Below are 20,526 nucleotides of genomic sequence, written 5' to 3'. Positions count from 1 at the left end.
ACTTAGTTCTAAATTCAGAACATTATTTGATAAACTTTTTCCTTATATAGCCAGCAAATGAAAGGTAGTTTTATTTAAGTAATAATAAAACCAGTTGAAAATGCTGTTTTAGTGCCTCTTAATTGAATTCTAATTCCATCCCAAAGCAGTTTGACCAAACTCATGAGCAGAAATATGCATCATCTAGTAAATAAGGAATATAATTTTCTAGTTTCTAATATACAAACATAAAAAATTAAGGATCTGAATAAACATATGTAATGGTACATAATAGCATAAATACATGTGTATAGAGATGTCTTCCTAGTTTGCAACAAAAAGTACCATATTTAGTGAAAAGCCTGTAATTAGTTGCAAATCAGCTTGTCTTAATCATTACCAACTGATGAAAATCAACCTTTCTTTAGGAAAATAACAAACAGTACAGATGCAAAACAAGATTAAGATAGATTTTAATCAGAGTTGCCTGCTTACTGATTTAAACTGTGATTAAAATTGGTGATTTAATTCTCTGATTTTAACTAAATCTATCATGGCTATATTAGAACAATCACCTTACTGGAATACCTGAATGTACTTTTGACTGGTAATGTAAATGGGACCCAACTGTGGTGTTATTGTGCCCTTGAAGTATGCTACTACTCTGGTTTCTCCTGGCAGTTAAAATCCATTTAAGCCCTATGCAGGCTACAGAACAGAGCTGTTTTACTTGTCAGGGTGCCACCTCATTCTAATTAGGTTGTTCCTTGCATTGAGCTCAGTGTAGTGTAGATTACATTTACTTGTCATTGTACTGGATTTGTAATTGGTTTTGATGCAACAATTTCAGTATTGTTTATAATCTGTGATTTACCTGGAAAGGCCAGTACATATTCAGGTTTCCTTAGACTGGTGGCAGGCTGTCTTAGTGACATTAAAGTTAATTCTGCAAAAATCTTAAAACCAAGACTTGGATGATACAATTCAGTGCATGGCTAGGCAGATGGTATTGCCAGCAGGGCTTTGCCTTCTTTGGGTATGGGATGTTGTTCCAAGAAGAAGGAGTTCTAGGAAGGGATTAATACACCTGATGAAGAGAGGGAAGAACAGACGGACTTTCTAACCTAGGGAGCAGAGCTTTAAACTAGGTTCACTGGAGGATGGAGACCAAAGCCCAGAGGTAAGTGGGGAAGTGGACATTCTAAAGGAAGCACAAGCAGGAAGGGGCAGCAGAGGAGGCATTCTCATTCTTCCTGAGAAAGTGGGGCAAGTGGTTAGTTACTTCAGTCTGTACACAAAGGCACAAAACCTGGAAAACTAGCAGGATGAATTGGAAGTTCTTAACAGACTTGGTGGGGAAGCTCAAATAATTTTAGTACTGTCATGGATGGCTACAAAATGTTGAGGAAGAACAGGCAGGGGAGAAGAAGAGGATTTGTGCTTTATGTAAAAGAGCCGAATGATTGCTCACAGCTCCAGCATAAAACTGGAGAGAGGCCTATTGAAAGTCTCTGAGTTAGGGTTAGAGAGGAGAGCAACAAGTGTGATATCATAGTGGATGTCTGCGATAGACCACCAGACGAGGAGGAAGCGGTGAATGAGGCTTTCTTCAAGCAGCTAGCAGAACATTTCTGATCACAGACCCTGGTTCTCATGGGGGGACTTCAGATCACTGTGACATCTGCTGGGAGGGCAATACAGCAGTGTACAGGAAATCCCAGAAGTTTTTGGAGAGTGTGGGGGACAGCTTCCTGGTGCAAGTATTGGAGAGGCCAACTTGGGGCCATGCTGTTCTTGACCTCCTGCTCACAAACCAGGAAGAACTGGTGGGGAATGTTCAAGGGGATAGAAACTTGGGAAGCAGTGACTGCTTGAGTTCATGATCCTGAGGAAAGGAAAAAAGGAGGGCAGTAGAGTAAGGACTCCAGACTTCAGAAAAGCAGCTTTTGACTCACTGGGGCAACAGATGGGCAGGATCCTCTGGGATGCCAGTCTGAAGAGAAAAGGATTCCAGGTCATCTGGTTGTATTTTAAAGAAACCTTATTAGCCATGTCCACATAAGCATGGATGTTTGTTTTCCCTGGGACAAGAAGCAATGGCATACCTTGTGGCAGTTGGTATTAAGTGGAGTGCCCCAGGGGTGTGTCCTGGGGCCAGTTTTCTTCAATATCTTCATCAATGCCCTAAAGATGGCATAGCGTGCACCCTCAGCAAGTTTGTAGTTGACACCAAGATGGAGGGAGTAGTAGATATGCTGAATGTTAGGGTTAGGATTCAGAGAGACTTCAACAAATTGGAGGATTGGACCAAAAGAAATTTCATGAGGTTCAACAAGGACAAGTGCCAAGTCCTCACTTAGGATAGAACAATCCTATGCACAGGTACAAGCTGGGGGCTGACTGGTTGGGCAGCAGCTCTGCAGAAAAAGACCCTGAAGGTTACAGCAGACAATAAGCTGAATATGAGTCAACAGTATGCTTTGTTGTGAAGAAGGATAACGGCATACTGGGCTGCATTAGTAGGAGTCTTGTGAACAGATTGAGGGAAGTAATTCTTCCCCTCCTATATGGCATTAGTGAGGCAACATCTGGTGTAGTGTGTCCTGCTTTGGGTCTCCCACTATTGAAAGGATGTGGACAAATTAGAGTCCAGTGGAGGACAACAAAATTGTTGGGGTCTGGGGAACATAACTTATGGGGAGAGACTGAGGGAAACCTCCATCCTTGGAGATTTTTAAGACCTGGCTAGATAAAGCCTTGGCTGGGATGAGATGGTTGGAGACGGTCCTACCTTGAGCAGGGGGTTGGATTAGATAACCTCCTGAGGTCCTTTCCAACCCTTATTTTCTATGATAGCTGTCTACAGACCTGAAACAGCAGCCATTACTTTTTCTGTTTGCCTGTATTTTTCTACTTGTTACGGCTATCATAGAGCATAATTAGGGGTGTAATCATAACTTTTGCTGAAGTACAGGTTATATTTCTGATTTAATTACCTATCCTGTGTTCTTATTTTTGCTACATGCTGATCCCTTGGCATTTTCCTAACGCTTCAAGGATATACAGTCTGCAAAGTATGCTCCTTTATGTATTGTTTTGAGAAACTGATTTAGGAAACCTCTGTAATGCTGCTTATTTTATAAGGGTTGTACTTTCTTTAGGGAGAAGTGCTGATGTCAAGATGAAAAACCAGATACCTCTCATTCTCCTAGCTTGTGGCTCCTTTAATCCTATCACAAACATGCACATGCGTTTATTTGAGCTTGCCAGAGATCACCTCCATCAAACAGGTCAGTATGGTGAAATTGATGTGCATCTCTTAGGGGTGGGATATAATTTGTTAGAAGGGATTGGATTGAGGGTGTGTGCACTGTCATTTTAAAACTTGCTCCTTTTAAAAAGCATTTTTATTGCTAATTGAGATGTTGATTACACATTTAATGGCACACTTAATACAGAAATTCTACTGTTGTTACCTCTTTTTGAGTCTAATTGCACAAAATGGAGATTTTATAGCAAGGTGTTCACACAGTTGCATTTAAAGTTTGGGAACAGTTTTAAGATTAGATTTTTAGGGGAAAACTGCTGCAGCTGAACCTGGTAAAAAGGTACCCGTAACTTCTTTGGAGCAGTGAAAAAACATTTATTTTGAAATGTCATGCTTTTGTGATGATGTAATTTAATATGAAGAAGTGGTACGGTTTGCAGTTTTGACTGTCAGGTGAAACTGGGGAAAATATAGTGGTACGGTTTGCAATTTTGACTGTCAGGTGAAACTGGGGAAAATATATTTGTTATTCATTATGAACTAGAACTTCTAGCATTATGAACTAGAATCTTCTAGCATATTCTAAACAACAGAAAGGAGCTCAAAAGAACTAAATCACAGCAAGCTGGAAAGTAAGAGCAACAAAGGAAAACACCAAGTGGCCTAGCAGCATCAAGTGCCCAAAAGAAGCAAAAATCTAAAGCAGCACAAAGGATCATATTCTACTTTTGCTTAATTCTTTAATTCCGGAGTCACTTCTTTAATGGACATCAAGCTGGCATCCAAAATAAAGAACAACAAAAAGTCCTTCTACAGGTACATGAGGAGTAAGAAAAAAAAAAAGCTTCACTGTGGGATCCCTGCTGAATATGGAGGGGCAGCCCACAGCTGATCCCAAAGAAAAGGCAAAGCTCCTAAATGAATACTTCACATCGGTATTCCAGAAAGCTAACAGGAGCTGTACACTTGTCCAGAGGCCCAGAGAACATGGGGAAGTCATCATGAAGTCAGTCATGACAGACATCATGAAGTGAGTCCCAAACAGGTGAGGGTCCTCTTAGAACAACTAAACATTTTCAAGTCTGCAGGACCAGATGACCTGCTACATCCAAGAGCCCTGAAAGAACTGGCTGAAATCATAGCAGGGCCTTTGGTGAAGATATTCGAAAAGTCATGGAACTTGAGGGTGGTCCGGGATGACTGGAAGAGGACCAATGTGATGCCCATCTTTAAGAAAGGGATGACCCTGCAAACTGTAGACTGATCAGTCTGACTTTGGTACTTAGGAAAAACTTTTGAAAAAATTGTTAATGAGGCCACAATCACAAGCTTATAACTGTCAGGGTATTAAGAAAAACCAGCACATCTTTGTGGAGGGTAGCTCATGCCTGACAAACCTGGTGTCCTTTTACGACCAGGTAACTAACCAGCTAGACAAGGGATGTGAGGCAGTGTAGCAAAAAACTTTTTTTTGCTTGCACCCCACTCCAATGTGAAGCCCCTCCATATGGCAGAAGCCCCTTTTGCAGTATTTGCCCCCTTTTGGGGATGCTTTCTCTTCTCTACTTCTTCTTCCTTCCTCCCTCTTCTTTGTTTATTATTATTATTGTTATAGAATATAAGGTGTACTTGTAATAAAAATATAGTTTGTAGATGCTATTATGGGTATAAAACAGTATTCTGCATCAGTATGTCCCCCCCATTGTATTTGGTCTATTTGTTGTATGTGCCATGGCATTTCACCCTTTTATGTTTTATATTCTATGCTTTTTAACTTCATAACAAATTTACTTTAAATTTAAAAGTAAGTTGTACCATGTAACGATGTTAGCAAAGGCAAGAATCGAATCGCAGTTTCTCTGTATTGAGCAAGTCCCTGAATGAATCATGACTGATTGTGTAACACAGTAGCTAGCCAGGATAACAAGTTAACAAGTGGCAATTTAACACCTATGAAACCACAGACTAATGAGAGGAAAGGATCAAGATAGAGCCAGGAACTCCCTGAAACTTCCCTGTTAAAGGTACAGAAGACACAGTTTGAACTAATCAATGCCAAAGACCAACTTTTGGGACTGAATACCACTCCTCCCCCAGTCAACCGCTCCCAGAGCCCTAATAATCATGGCAGTGAATTAATCAAACTTCATCAAGGGACTCCTGAGATTGCATGTACCTGTGGATGTGACCTCTGGGGCTGAGAGATGCCATCTAGCAACCACCAAGGGGGACGTCCCACGAGGTCAATAACCCTTGGATTAGGCAAGTCTGAAAATTGGGGAGTCACCAAATTCTGCCAAAGAGGGATAAAAGGCAGTGAAGAATGGCCCCCAATGGCACCCTCTTTGACCTGACCAGCACCCTGCCTTTCCAGCCCGAAGGACCAGCCAGCGACCCCCTTCTGAAGCAACATTGCACTGAAAGAAGCCTTTACTGGCCACCGATGGCAGACTCCAGAGCTTAGGGATAAGTAAATCTTGACACTGGTGCTTAGTGTTCATAGCTAGCTACTGTGAGTATGTGTGTGTTTGAGGGGATCAGCCCCAAGGTTTATGATCTGACTTTTGCATCCTTCTGATAAACCAGAATTTTATGACGATCCTGCAACTTGGTCCTTTGTAGCCAACAGTAGATATGATTTACTTAGACTTCAGTAAGGCCTTTGATTCTGTCCCATTAAGTTATCTCAGTTAAACTGGAGGGTACTGGCCTGGACCAGCCTACAGTGAAGTGGATGGATAACTGACTTAGAGGCTGGTCCCAGCAAGTTGTAATTGATGGGACGGCCTCATCCTGGAGGGCTGTCTAGTGGTGTCCCACACGTATCGATGCTTGGCCCCATGCTTTTTAACATATTTATTAATGACTTGGATGCAGGGGTGGAATGCTCTATGATTAAATCTGCAGACAGTACCAAGCTGTGAGAAAATGTGGGCGCACCAGAGGACAGGGTAAGGATCCAGGATGACCTTGACAGACTGGTTCTAGGGGCTGATTGAAATCAGATATGGTTCAACAGGGAAAAGTGCCGGGTCCTTCATCTGGGTAGGAAGAACCTTCACCACAATTACAGGTAGACCACTGACTGGCACAGCTGAATGGGACCTGGGTGTCACAATCGACCAGAAGATGAATATGAGCCAATGGTGTGAGGAATTTGCCAGCAGGGCAAACAGAACTCTGGCATGCATCAGCCGGTGTGTTGCCAGCAGATCAAGGGAGGTGCTTCTCCTTCTACTCAGCGTTGGTGAGGCCACAACTGGAGTACAGTGTTCAGTTTTGGGCACTGCACTTCAAGAAGGATGTGGATAAGCTTGAGAGGGTACAGAGAAGGGCCACCTGCATGATTAAGAGCCTGGAGGATAGGCCATGTGAAGAGAGACTCTGGGAGCTGGGCTTGTTCAGTCTGGGTAAGAGGAGGCTGAGAGGTGACTTGATAGTTGCCTACAAGTATGTCAGCGGGGAACACCAAGATCTGGGGGAGCAACTCTTCAGGAAGGCACCCCTTGAGAGGACAAGGACCAGTGGTCACAGACTAATAGAGGGAAGATATAGGCTGGACATGAGGAAGAACTTATCTGTTAGGGTAACTTGAACCTGAAACACACTCCTGGCAGAGGTGGTGTGGTTGCCATCCTTGGAGGTGTTCAAGAGGAGGCTGGATAACCACCTCGAGCTAGTTTGAGCTCATTAACCTCTTGCCTATGGTGGGGGACTGGACTCAATCTAACAGGTCCCTTCCAGTCCATTGATTCTGTGATTCCAGAAATTAATTAGCAGCCATACCCTGCCTCATACTTAAGGCAGATTGTTAAAATCACAGTCTGGCCCAAATTTTAGGATAACAGGAAAGTAGTTTTGGAAGATACCTCACAAGATCATCTAGTCCAGCTCCCTGCTGAAGGCTGGATTCCACATCCCAGACTAAGTCATTCCAGCTAAGTGCCTGTGTAGTCTGTTCTTGAAGATTTCCAGGGATAGAGATTCCACAACTTTATTTCTAATGCTTTATCCCTAAGCTGATTTTTCTGTGCTGCAGCTTGAGGCCATTGGTCTTGGTCCTGTTCCTTACAGCCACAGAAAAAAGTATATCTCCATCCTCTCTCTAATTTCCATTCAGGTATTTGAAGCCTGATACCAAATCCCACATCAGTCTTCTCATTGCCAGACTAAATAACCCTAGTTCTTTTAGTTTTCTTCATAAACCTTTCTTCCTAGGACCGTAATCCTTTTCTGTAACTCTATACTTGCCTGTCTCCAAACTCTTTACATCCTTCTTGAAGTGAGGGGCCCAAAACTAGACGTAGTACTCCAGGTGAGGCTTCACCAGTCCTGAATAGAGTAGAAGATTTACTTCCCTTGATTTGCAGATGCAACTCCTGTTAATACAGGGGTGGACAAAACATGGCCAACAGGCTGGATTTAGCTCACCAGTTGATTTTTATCTAGCTCAGTCAGGCACCATAGGTGGTGACACTGTGGCAGGCCCTAGGCAAGTCGTGCTCAGGCCTCCACCTCCTCTGGTTAGTGGCATGGGCGGCAATTGTGGGTCCAGCCTTTGTTGGTGTCACAGGGGACACTGGGTGGAAGCAGCCTGCCTGCCTACCTTCCTGGCACCACACGGCAGCCTGGGAAATAGTCTGGCCCTCCCTGGGCCTATGGAGCTTGACTGCATTTCGCAGGCACCACAGGGGATGCTGGGTAGAAGCACTATGCAACACCAGCAGAGGCGGAAGCACTATGCAGCACCAGCAGAGGCGGGGGCCCAAAAGTGGCTCAGCAGGACCTGCTGTGTGGTCCCAGGTGGATGGGGCTGCTTGTTCGTGTATAATGCACTTGCTTTGACTTTGTCATTGAATTAGTGTCAACATAGGTAAGTGTAATGCATGCTGTACAGTAGATCTCTACAGATCTTTCTAAACAGACTTGCTTTATCACTGTAATGCTGATCACCTAAATGTATCGTATAATAATGAAAATTTTACCCGTCAACCCAGAAGGCTTGTTAGATAGTTTTTTCAGGCTTCAGGTATACTACTTGGGCTTTTTCTGTAGCACCATCACTCTGCTTTCTAAGTGCTTACCAAAAACCTCTTTGCTGTAGGAGTTAAAAAAAATCTTCAGTTTAATTTTTGCAATAAATTATGGGTGCTTATAGATGATGGGGAAAAAAAATAATGCTTTACTTTTAGCTTGGAGTGTCTCCACCCCAAGCACATGCCAGAAAGAGGCATCACATTAGCTTGACCCAGCTCACGCAATGTCTGTATAGATCATGCACATCAGCTGATTCAGTTGGCTATTAGATAAAAGTCCTGCTGAACCACCGGATCTATACAGATGCTAGGGAGCTAGATTAAACTGATGGATTAAAGCAGCCATTAAGTGTAGATCTTTTATCAAAATGTTTTTCATTGAATGCACAGAAAGACAGAAATATGAGGAAGTGGCAGGGATCAAACATGCAGGAGCTGTTCACTGTACATACAATAAATACTAATAAGCACTATTAAAACTAATTGTGCTAAAACTAAGATGAGTAAGTCCTGTGTCTTGTATTAAGAGCCATAGATAGATTAAAATGCATTTTCCTAAAAAATATGGCACTATATGTTTTAAATTTACTGAGCTGCATCATTGAAAGATATATGAAAGCAGGGATTGGTATGCTCTTGGCATCTACAGGAGATTAAACTGACAGAGCGTACTTCATAGTTGGTTCAGAGTCAAACACTGGTGCAAATCAAAGCAGATAAACCATAGACCTGGCAGATTGCTAAAGAAATTGTTCCTAGTCTATAAAACTAAATTCCCTGAAATTGCCCAGAGCTGCCTTGAACAGCTTTATTAGTGCATACAATTCAGCTCTGCTTTCTTCTTGATGAATACCAAAAAGCAACAAGAGCCACCCCCCCTTTTTTAAAAAAAGTGGCAGAGATATCAAGTGCTCCACTTTCTGCATTTGGAAATTCCAGTTGTAGTCCAAAACACAGTGGCACCTATATATGTACCTGACACCTACTCTGACGTGTTCTAATTAGAACGCTTCAGCAGCCTTAGTGTCACATAGTCAGTGTCCCCACGTTTCAAAATTGTATCAGGGCACTTTAACTAAAGTTCACTGAACAGGCTTTAGTTAAAGTGCCCCTGCCACCATTTTGAAGCATGAGACCCTGAATACACAAGACACTGCGGGCGTTTTAATTAAAGTGGCTCCCGAGAGCCCCTCTAATTAAAATGCCCCCTCCAGCCCTGGAGCACGTGTAAAGCTGCCCAGTGATATCAGTGGAAGGACTGTATTGTCTTCAGTGGTATTTCTGTCATGCCCTGTATTTGGTATAGAAGTTTTTATCAGCTGCTTCCTTCATATACTGTATCAAATCATTCTACTTTTAGCCAAATTGGTGTTCCTGCATAATGGTCAGTTCAGCCAGGAAAGAATGGAGTCTTGTAAATTGTAAAAATCTTGGTCAAGCTTTTTGAGAGAATTATTCTGGCGCATATCCACGAGGGGCCAGCAGGGGAGATTATGCTTAGGTGCAACCAACACAGGTTCATTAGCGGCAGGTCCTGTCAGACCAACCTGGTGGCCTTCTATGACCAGATCACCAAATCCTTAGATGCAAGGGTAGCAGTGGACATAGTCTTCCTGGACTTTCGGAAGGCCTTCGACACTGTCTCTCACCCCGTTCTCAGCAAGAAACTGGGGAACTGTGGTGTTGACACCCACACAGTCAATTGGGTCACCAACTGGCTGGAGGGCTGCACCCAGAGAGTGGTGGTGGATGGGTCATTTTCGACCTGGAGGGATGTGGGCAGCGGGGTTCCACAGGGCTCGGTCCTTAGGACTGCGCTGTTCAACATCTTCATCAGTGACTTGGACGAGGGGGTAAAAAGCACCCTGTTCAAATTTGCTGACAACACTAAGATGTGGAGGGATGTGGGCACGCTAGATGGGAGAATAGGCTGCAATCGGACCTAAACAGGCTACAGGGGTGGGTGGATGAGACTAGGATGGGATTCAATACTGACAAGTGCAAGGTGCTGCACATGGGGAGGAACAACCGGCACCATACCTACAGGTTGGGGAACTCCCTTCTTGTCAGCACAGAGGCGGAAAAGGATCTTGGAGTCATCATTGACTCCAAGATGAACATGGGCCGGCAGTGTGGGGATGCAGTCAGGAAGGCCAACCGTACCTTGTCCTGCATCCACAGATGCATCTCAAGCAGGTCCAAGGAGGTGATCCTCCCCCTCTGTGCGGCACTGGTCAGGCCACAGCTGGAGTACGGCATCCAGTTCTGGGGGCCGCACTTCAAGAGGGATGTGGACAACATGGAGAGGGTCCAGAGGAGGGCCACTCGCATGATCAGGGGGCAGCAGGGCAGTCCCTGTGAGAAGAGGCTACGGGACCTGAACCTGTTCAATCTCCACAAGAGAAGGCTGAGGGGGGATCTAGTGGCCAGTTACAGACTAGTCAGAGGGGACCAGCAGGCACTGGGGAACTCCCTGTTCCCCCAAGCACTACCAGGAGTGACCAGGAACAACGGTCACAAGCTGGCAGAGGGTAGATTTAGGCTAGATATCAGGAAGTGCTACTTCACGGTCAGGGCGGCCAGGATCTGGAGCCAACCTCCAAGAGAAGTGATGCAGGCTCCTACCCTGGGGGTCTTTAAGAGGAGGCTGGATGTACACCTTGCTGGTGTCATTTGACCCCAGTACTCTTTCCTGCCATGGCAGGGGGTCGGACTCGATGACCTGCTCAGGTCCCTTCCAACCCCAGAAACTATGAAATTATTTTTTATATTGTTGCTAGGATGGAGGCTTTATTCCTTGTTTCCAAACAGAGAACTAATTGAACTCAATTCCTAATTGGCTGAAGGAAAGGAGGCTTCCAAAACTGTTAGATGGATTAAAGCATGAGCAGAGAAGAGGAAGGCTTCTATGACTCTCAGCCAGGTCAGGGGTTGATTTATGCCTGCCAGTCTGACAGGGTTCTTCCACAGAGCTTATCACCATGGCATTCACATGCCCCATGTAGGTTAATGATTTTTCCTTTTCTTCTCTCCTGTGAAGAAAATGAAAACCCATCCTGTGAAAGCTGCTAGTGGTACCTCCATAAACTCTTTCACTGATGCCTCAGTAGATCACTGCCTCTTCCAAAGTGTACAAGTTGTAGCTGTCTCTGAGTTGGTGTTCCTTCCATTTCATTCTTATCACTTCCTAGAGGATTAACAGAAACAAAAGCAAAAAACATTTTTCTTGTCTATTGTTGTGGGTTTTTTTCTCTTGACATTCTCTATTTGTTGTGGGAGTGAAACATGAGAGATTATCCCTCTGTAATATTCTTTAACTTGTAGATTGTTTTTTGAAAACTGAAATAGAATTGGGCTCATACATGTGTACATGCATGCAAAATTTCAGGTAATTAGAAAAGTTTAAAATGTAATTATTTAATTAAAATTTTTAAATGACATGTATCTAGAATTCTGCAACTGTATGTGGGCTCACTGCAGCAGTGTGCTGTGTGCCTGATGCACTGTGAATACACTCATTGAAGAAGAAAAAATACTGAGGCCTGGCCTCAGCCTCCCTTCTCCCCAAACCTGACTTCTGTCCATCATGTTCATACATAACTTTGCATTAGCACGAATGACCCACACAGTCTCAGATGACTTTTACATGAACAGGTTACTTTGTAACCCCCCAAAATCAAGCATGTCCCTGGTTCAATCCCAGAAAAACATATAGAAAATGATGTTTTGGCCTGATTTTGTAAACCCCAGCAGACTGGCCAGCTGAGCTGGAAACAGTGACAACAGTCAGGAGGAGCTTGCATGTGCTTTGGGGACCACCACTCTTAGATAGGTCGCACATTAGAATGCAGAGACTTTTTCTGGTAAGCTTCTTTCCGCAGCATGCAGCTTTACAACTTCCACTGTCCCTCATCTCTTCTTGGTGTGTCACCAAGTGATATAATGGCATCTGAAGAGTATGAGAAGACCTCACTCGGCTGCTTCTTCTCCCATTCAGCCTCGGTCCTATCCAACACCCTGGCAGAAGGCATCTAAAGCCCTTTTCAGTTTCAAAACCAAGGAAACAAGAACTTGTCCCTAATGCCCACTGTCTGATACTGGAACTATAGAGGAGATACCTGGGACAGAATGTAGGCTGAAAGGACACATGCTGCTTAACAAAGATTAGTCTGTGAGTTATAATGCATATAAACCAACAGCCACATTTCAGTAAAGAAAATGTCTGTACTCCCAAGTGTCTGGTCAGTGTCAGATTTAATTAATGTCATAGTAGTTACTGCTGTGAGTTTGACTTTGATTTTCTATTTCAAAGTGTAAGTTGGAAAAATTAAATATTGCATGATAAGGTGTTTCGGTGTAATCTACAGACAAGGTTGGAGTGTAATCTGTAATAATTCTATTTAAGACTGCAGCAGTGCCAGTTTCAAAGCTCTGGAGCTTGGGGGGGGTGCCAAGAGACATAAAATAAATATATAAACTCATTATGCTGCAGTTTTTAATCTTGGTCTAGTTCAGAAGATTTATTAATCAAATGAAACCATTTGAACAGAAGTAAATTTTCCACATGTTGAGCTAGGAATAGAACATACAACTTTTGGTATTGGTAATATTCGCATATTTCCATTGGACATATACACTGACGTGTTTAATCTAAGCTCCATAGCATTATTGAGAAATTCTGTTTTTGACAGTTAATATGGCTTAAAGATGGCAGGGCCTAATTCATTACAGTACAGAAGTGAAACTGCAGAAAATGTGTAGACATTGCATTATTTTTGTCAGCAATTAATTAGGATCCTAGAGACTAAACTAGATGCTACTAAAATAATACCAGTATTTAGTAGTTACAAAACATTTTGTACTTACGAAGTAATACAAATATTAAGAGAATGAAAAAAAAGACTGTAGTGAGAAAATTGATTGTAATGAGGGGACAAAGGCAAAACAATTTAAAAACAGTGACCAGGGAAAAAGGAACAGGGCAGTTTCAAGCAGTTTGCTGGGAGCAAGAGGAGGAAGGAGAAGAGGAACCAGACACTAGATCCTGTTCTGGGAAGGTTAGTGAGCCAGTTGCCTGTGTGTGCAGACAGAAGTCACAGTTTTCACCTAGTCTGGCCACAGAAAGGAGTCTGTAGCTGTGACCAGACACAAGTGCAGGGCTGCAGACAGCTTCAAAAGTGGCTGATTGGGTGAAAAACTGACCTCTCATTGCATGAGGTGTCAATCAGATAAAGATGTTTAAAAATGTAGTGTATTCTGTAACTTTTTTTTCTGTAGAGCTCCCAGCCTGTTGCTGTTTTCAGAATGGGAGAGGGAAAGGGAACAGAGGGAGTTTAGTCTGGGGTTTTTTAAGCGTGCCCCCCCCCGCCAATTCCAATTCACCCACTTCACTCTTCAGCACCAGCTGGGGAGCCCTCCACTGCCTTTCCCCCCTCCCATTCTGAAAACAGTGAGCACTGACTGTTGCTATGGGAACCTGGCTGCAGGCTCCAGCTAGCAGCTAGATTCCTCTCCACTCTGGAATCAACAGTGAACTTCTGTTTGGTCTGGGGTAAGGCTGTAACTCAGAACACTGCAGAAATTGTTCCGAGTTATGGCTGGGAACTGCCCTTCTGTCTGCACCCTGTGTGTTTGGCTTGCTGAGGGCTGTTTGGTGGGTTTGTGCACTTGGGGGTGTGCTCAGAGCAGTTGAGTGGGCTGATTGATTACTTCCTGGGTGTGAAAAAGGCCCTAGCCAGTTCAGGCCCAGGAGATGTATACAAGGAGACAGTCCAAGCGACCATAGGAGCAGCAAACAGGACAGTTGGCAAGAAGTTCACTAGTCAGTTCACAAGTTGGTTTGCCACGCTTCCCCTCTTTGAAGGGGAGCCTGTAAAATAAGATTTTTTTAATATATATGTAATTAGGACTGACTAATCTACACAGTTTTATTTTAAGCAGCTAAAACTCAGCACCTAGACCAGGGGTAGGCAACGTTTTTTGGCCAGAGTGCTGAAAAAACCCAGAATGCCTACCTTGGAAGGTGCCGGAGTGCCGGCATGCCAGAAAAACAAAATGAGGGCAGGGGATACATGGCAGGATGCCCTTGCCCCCCATTCCTGCTCATGGCCTTTGCCTCCTAGCCCTGTTGCCTCCTGTCCCACACCAAAATCCCTCTGCCCCCCAGCCCTGCTGCCCCTTGCCCCCCCACCCAAAGCCTCTGCCCTCTAGCCCAGGCTCTGTGGCTGTCAGCAGCTACCCAGAACTTGAGCCAGCTGCAAACATCTGCTGCCTCTCCACCCTAGCCCCAGCTGCCTCCCAGCCTCAGACCTGCCCCCAGGCTCTGGGGAGGCAGCACATACCGGCAGTGCTTCCTGCTGTGCTGCCCTTGACACTTCTGCAAAGCAGTGTTGGAACCTGGTGCAGTAGGGCATAGCGGGAGGTGCAGAAAGCTGCCTGCTCCTCGCTGCCCTGCCACACTTCCCCTGCAGGTGGGGGCAGCAGCAAGGGGCACAACCCTGTGCTGCTGCCCACGCTGCTTCTGTGCACACGGGAAGTGTGGCAAGGCAGCGGAGAGCTTGGAGCAGGCAGCTTTCTGTGCCCCCCCCCCCCACTGTCCTGCCATGCCAGGTTCCAATGCTGCTTTGCAGAAGTAGCAAGGGCAGCACAGCAAGGAGCATTGCCGGTATGTGCTGCCTACCTGGGGCCGGATCTGGGGCTGTGGGAGGCAGCTGGGGCCGAGATCGGGGCTGGGGCAGAGAGGCAGCAGATGTTTGCAGCTGGCCAAGGTTCTGGGTAGCTGCTGACAGGCACAGAGCCCAGGCTGCTTGCAGCAGGGCTTCCATGGGAGCAGTCTGGGCTCCATGGCTATGAGCAGTTACCCAGCTGGCCAGGGCCAGCTGCAGCTGGGAGGCTACAAACAGCTGCTGCCCTCCCTACCTGGCCCCAGATGTCTAGTGGCCCTGGGCTCCGGGGAAGGCAGCAGGTGCCGGCACTGCGCCTGTTGGGGTCGGGGGTGGGAGGCAGCAGCTGTTTGTAGCCTCCTGGCTGCAGCTGGCCCTGGTTCTGGGTAGCTGCTCATAGCCATGGAGCCTGGGCTACTCCCAGCAAGGCTCGCAGCGTCTCAGTTGCCTACTGCGGCTGGCCAATGCGTGCTAGGACTGAGGAGAATGGCCTTGTGTGCCATGCTTGGCATGTGTGCCATGCTTGGCACGTGTGCCGGGGGTTGCCGACCCCTGAGCTAGACCAAGACTTAAGCCCCTTGTTTAACTGGAGTCCATGGGGAGGAGAGTGGAGGCGGGGGGGGGTGCAGAATTTGAGAGAACCTCAGAGTGAAGCTCACATCCTGGCTGAATGCATTTGGACACCCCTAGGATTGGTAGCTATATAATTGCTTGTATTACTTTTTTTCTGTTATTACTGTGTATCAATATATTTGCCTATTACCGAATGGAAAGGTCATGGTCAGTCTGAGGGTTTTGAGTTCCCCTGAAACAAGGCATCTGGGTTAGTTGCAATCCCAGAGCCACTGCCACTTCCAGCTCTTCTTCTGCTTCTGCCTGTGAGGTGTCTGTCCAGGCAGACTGCACACCATCAAAGCTTCCACCCAGGTACAGATTTGGTGCTGTGAAGACTGTGGCTTGCAGGTTCCTTCTAGTGTCAGCCAGGTCAGGGAGTATCTGCGATGTGACCCGTGCCTTCTAGGGGTGTCTCTCAGGGAGAAAGCAAGAGAGACAAGAGGAGGTAGCAAGGCTCCAAAGTATCTTTCATCCTGAGGACTTCATTGATTCCATGCTAGAGGAAACCTCTAGGACTGTGAAGGGAGGGCTGCCAAAGGCGGCTCTAGAAAAAGAAAAGGGGATAGACTCCCAGGAAGGTGGACGCTGGAAGCTTGTGACCTTTGGCAGCAGAAAGAAGTCATCATCCCCACTTGCAGTGGTTTGCCTGGAGAACATATATGGAGAGTTAGCAACATAGGAGAAGGAGCACATTCCATTGGTGGAAGAGGCCAAGTCAGGAATCCCCAAGGTGGGGAGGATTGATACCACTGTCATGAAAAGAGTGATGGGTCATAGTGGTTGTGGGGGACAAAGGGATCCATCTCTCTTCTGTGGGGGACAAAGGAATCTATCTTCTGGCCCGACCTGTTGTCCCAGGAGGTCTGCTGCTTGCCTGGAGCCAGATGTCACAGCAGGATAATTGAGACTCCAGCCCTCTGACTACTACCCCATGCTGCTAATACATGTAGGTATGAGCAATATTTCTGGAGGTGACCCTGATCAGGTCAAGAAGTGACTACAGGGCTTTTGGTGCAAGGGTCCAGGAATCCCCAAGGTGAGGAGGACTGATACCACTGCCATGAAAAGAGAGTGATGGGTCATAGGGGGTCCCGAAAGAATTGGTGGGTAATGTAGTAGGGGATGGTAATTTGGACAGCAGTGACCACGAGAAGAAGAAAGGAGAGCAGCAGAGTATGGACCCTGGACTTCAGAAAAGCAGACTGACTCTCTCAAGGAACCGAGAGGCAGGATCCCCTGGGAGGCCAGTCTGAGGGGGAAAGGAGTCTAGGACAGCCGGTTTTATCTTAAAGGAACATTACAGAGGGTGCAGGAGCAGCCATACAGATATACGGGAAGACTAGCAAGTATGATAGAAGACCAGCTTGGCTTAGCAGAGAATTCTTCATTGAGCTTAAACACAACAAGGAAGCTTACAAGAAGTGGAAGCTTAGACACATGACTGGGGAGGAGTATAAGAATATTGCTCAGTTATGCAGGGAGGATGAAATCAGGAAGGTTAAAGTGCAACTGGAGTTGCAGCTAGTAAGCAATGTGAAGGGTAACAAGGATTTCGACAAGTATGTCAGCAACAAGAGAAAGGTCGGGGAAAGTGTGAGTCCCTTACTGAATGGGGAAAACAACCTAGTGACAAATGTTGAGGAAAAAGCTGAAGTTTTTTCATTGCCTTTTTTACCTCAGTCTTCATGGGCAAGGTCTGCTCCCAGACTACTGCACCAGAGAAAACAGTTTGGGGAGGGGAGAGGTGAGCAACCAACAGTGGCAAAATAACAGGTTAGGAACTATTTAGCAAAGCTGCACATGTACAAGTCCATGGGGCCAGATGCAATGCATCTGAGGATGCTGAGAGAGTTGGCTGATGTGATTGCAGAGTCGCTGTCCATTATCTTTGAAAACTCATGGTGATCGGGGCAGGTCCCAGACAACTGGAAAAGGGCAAATATAGTGGCCATCTTTAAGAAAGGGAAGAAGGAGGATCCAAGGAACTATATACTAGTCAGCCTCACCTCAGAACCCCAGAAAAAATTGTGGAGCAGGTCCTCAAGGAATCCATGTCTAGACACTTGGAGGAGAAGAACGTGATCAGGAACAGCCAGGATGGATTCACCAAGGGTAAGTCATGCCTGACCAACCTGATTGCCTTCTGTGATGAGATAACTGGCTCTCCAGATGTGGGGAAAGCAGTGGATGTGGTATACCTTGACTGTAGCAAGGCTTTTGTTATGGTGTCCCACAGCATTCTTGCAAGCAAGCTGAGGAAGTATGGGTTGAATGAATGGACTGTAAGGTGGATAGAAAGCTGGCTGGATCGTTGGGCTCAACAGGTAGTGATCAATGGCTTGAGGTCCATTTGGGAGCTGGTATCAAGTGGAGTGCCTCAGGGATTTGTCTGGGGCTGGTTTTGTTCAGTATCTTCATTAATGATCTGGAAGATGGGATGGATAGCACTATAAGCAAGCTTGTGGATGACGCCAAACTGGGGGGTGGGGTGTAGTAGATACGCTGGAGGGTAGGGCTAGGATTCAGAATGACCTAGACAAATTGGAGGATTGGGCCAAAAGAAAACTAATGCAATTCAACTATGACAAGTTAAAATCCTGCACTTAGGATGGAACAATCCAATGCACCGCTACAGGCTTGGGACTGACTGGCTCAGCAGCAGCTCTGTAGAAAAGGACCTGGGGGGTACAATAGATTATAAGCTGGATATTAGTCAGCAGTGTGTCGTTAAGGTGCCAGTAAGGCTAACAGCATACTGTGTTTCATTAGTAGGAATGTTACCAGCAGATCAAAGGTGTTAATTGTTCCCCTCTATTCAGCACTGGTGAGGCCACAATGAATTTATTGTATATTCATTCTTAATACTTCAATCTCTTCTCTCTGTAAAAAACATCTATTTGTAAAACATTTTAATGTTTTTTTGAGGAGTCTTCTGAGCTCTACTACTTTTAGAAAATTAAAACTTGCTCATGTTCATGAGTAGTTCTTATAGGATATAAAGGATATAAGTAAATAATATTCTGTTTCAGTAGGACTTTCAAGTACTAGGTACATGTTAAAAATCAAGCCATTTACATAGATGCCTAAAAGATTTTACCACATGCTTTAGGAGGCCAACTTAAAAAAATCTGACCTATATGAACATAACATAAAGAGATGAATGCATTTGGCTAAGAGAAAAAATCTGAAACATAATTTTAACAAATACCCTTAAATTTAAAAAAAAAAAAATTCTGATCAGGCAAAAGGAAAATTCAGGTGTGAATTTTATCAGAAAGTCTTTGTTTGGATAAGAATCAAAAGATGGAGTAATAACCTTTGGAGTGCAATACTACTCTGAAAAGTGACTACATGACTACATAAAATTGACTCATTCTTGATTGTAAGTGCCCAGTGGAGATCAGGGTCTGTTTGTATTAGACGTTCTCAAAAAAGCATTAGGATATGAGTAGATATGACAGACAGAGTTTTCTTCTTAAACCTGTTTAACACCTGTGTAGCTGAGATGCAAAGAAATTTAAACCATTGGCTCAGAATCACACAGGATATTTGTGGGACATCTGGGAACTGAAGCATGGTTTAGTTCTCAGTTGAACTCTGATAAGAAGACCATCCTTCTCTCTGTGCCTTAGTGAGCTGTTATATGCATGTAGTCAGATTTGCAACCACTTGTGTTGGCTGCCATTAGTTGCTCTATAGAGATAAGAGAAAGTGAGATGGTTCTGTTCTTATGCACTGTCAGCAGAACTGTTTGATAAATTTAAATGACTGTGCTAGTCATTTACATCTGCTTTAATCAGTGAGGGCAGGTGTTGAAGCATGTGGAGGTGAGAGCCCAGATCTATTCTTGTGTCCCTGGTCTAGCATTACAGAACCCTTTTTATTTTTAAGCTGAATAATAGCAACAGACAATAAATGTGGCCAATTCTACAGTGTGACTTTAGATTTGTATTTCAGTTCTGAGAGCGATCTAATTTAAAACTGTTAGTTTGGAGACAAAACTAAGGGAATCGGGTATCCTATTGTTAGAGAAATCATTGAGTTTTGTATGATATATTCCCAACTGGGAACAACAGTTCTTCTAAACAGTGGAAGAATTTAAAACCAGATAAATTATAACAGGATGAGATCTCAATTATTGGTCAAACTGAAGCTGGAAAGGGGATAAAAAGACTAGGCAATACCTGAAAAAGCAGAAAATGAATAAGCATTACTGTGCTTACTAAATAGTTGTAGGAAATGAACAGCTATCACAAAGACTTCTTCTCTCTTGCTTATATCAGCCATCACCATATGTTAGAGCAGACAGCTTTACATAATGCCTGTTATATAGAAGCATTATAGTCAGATAAATCAGATTATACTCTCAGGTCATGCCCAAGTAGTAATAAAGAAAAAAATGGTTAGACTGCTGGGGCAGAGGTCCCAGAAAATCAACCACTGCTTATTGAAATATGCCCTAGTAATGAACTCAGATGAGAAACCAAACAATTTTATAAAATCACAATGTGAGGGGCACACAAGTGAAGATAGTACACGCTACAGTTTACTGTAAAGGAGGGTGGACGGAAAGACAGAGAAGCTGAAAGAACTTCAGGGAAACAAAATGGTACAATCTAATAAAATTCCGAGTGAATCTTTGGTTCTGAGCATCCAATTAGACACAATCTTGTCTGAAAAAGCCAGAACCATCAATTGGCCAGCACAAGACTATTTGTAGGAGGGAGACAAAGCCAATTAATCCTATCTGAGTGTGGAATGAGAAGGTACTTGTACACATAACAAATTGTCCTTTTTTTGCGATTGAATTGCATCCATTCACAAAAGAAAAAACATGGAGGGATAAAGTCCAAACTCCATCCCCCCCCTCTTCTCTCCCCCCACCCCATGGTGGTGACAGCATGGCCTGGGGCATGGAAGCCTGCAGATCATGGCTCTGCCTCAGCAACAGGCCATGCTGTCACCG

The 20,526-nt window shown here is 44.7% G+C and overlaps 1 protein-coding gene across 5 annotated transcripts in view; it reads left to right on the top strand.

Moving 5' to 3' along the window:
- Positions 1-20,526, top strand: part of NMNAT3 (nicotinamide nucleotide adenylyltransferase 3) — a 68,546-nt gene that overhangs the window by 16,835 nt on the left and 31,185 nt on the right. For all 5 annotated transcript variants that reach the window (XM_090053337.1, XM_090053333.1, XM_090053335.1 and 2 more), the window contains one exon: positions 3,141-3,269. In XM_090053337.1, coding sequence (XP_089909463.1) covers positions 3,161-3,269 — 109 coding nt within the window. In that variant the 5' untranslated portion in view covers positions 3,141-3,160. The remainder of the gene's footprint in view (positions 1-3,140; positions 3,270-20,526) is intronic.

This window comes from Crocodylus siamensis, chromosome 6 (assembly GCF_052110815.1).
Source record: "Crocodylus siamensis isolate JL-2025a chromosome 6, ASM5211081v1, whole genome shotgun sequence".
NCBI lineage: Eukaryota > Metazoa > Chordata > Crocodylia > Crocodylidae > Crocodylus > Crocodylus siamensis.
Note: the sequence above shows the minus strand (reverse complement) of the source record. Positions and strands in the feature narration are given on the sequence as shown.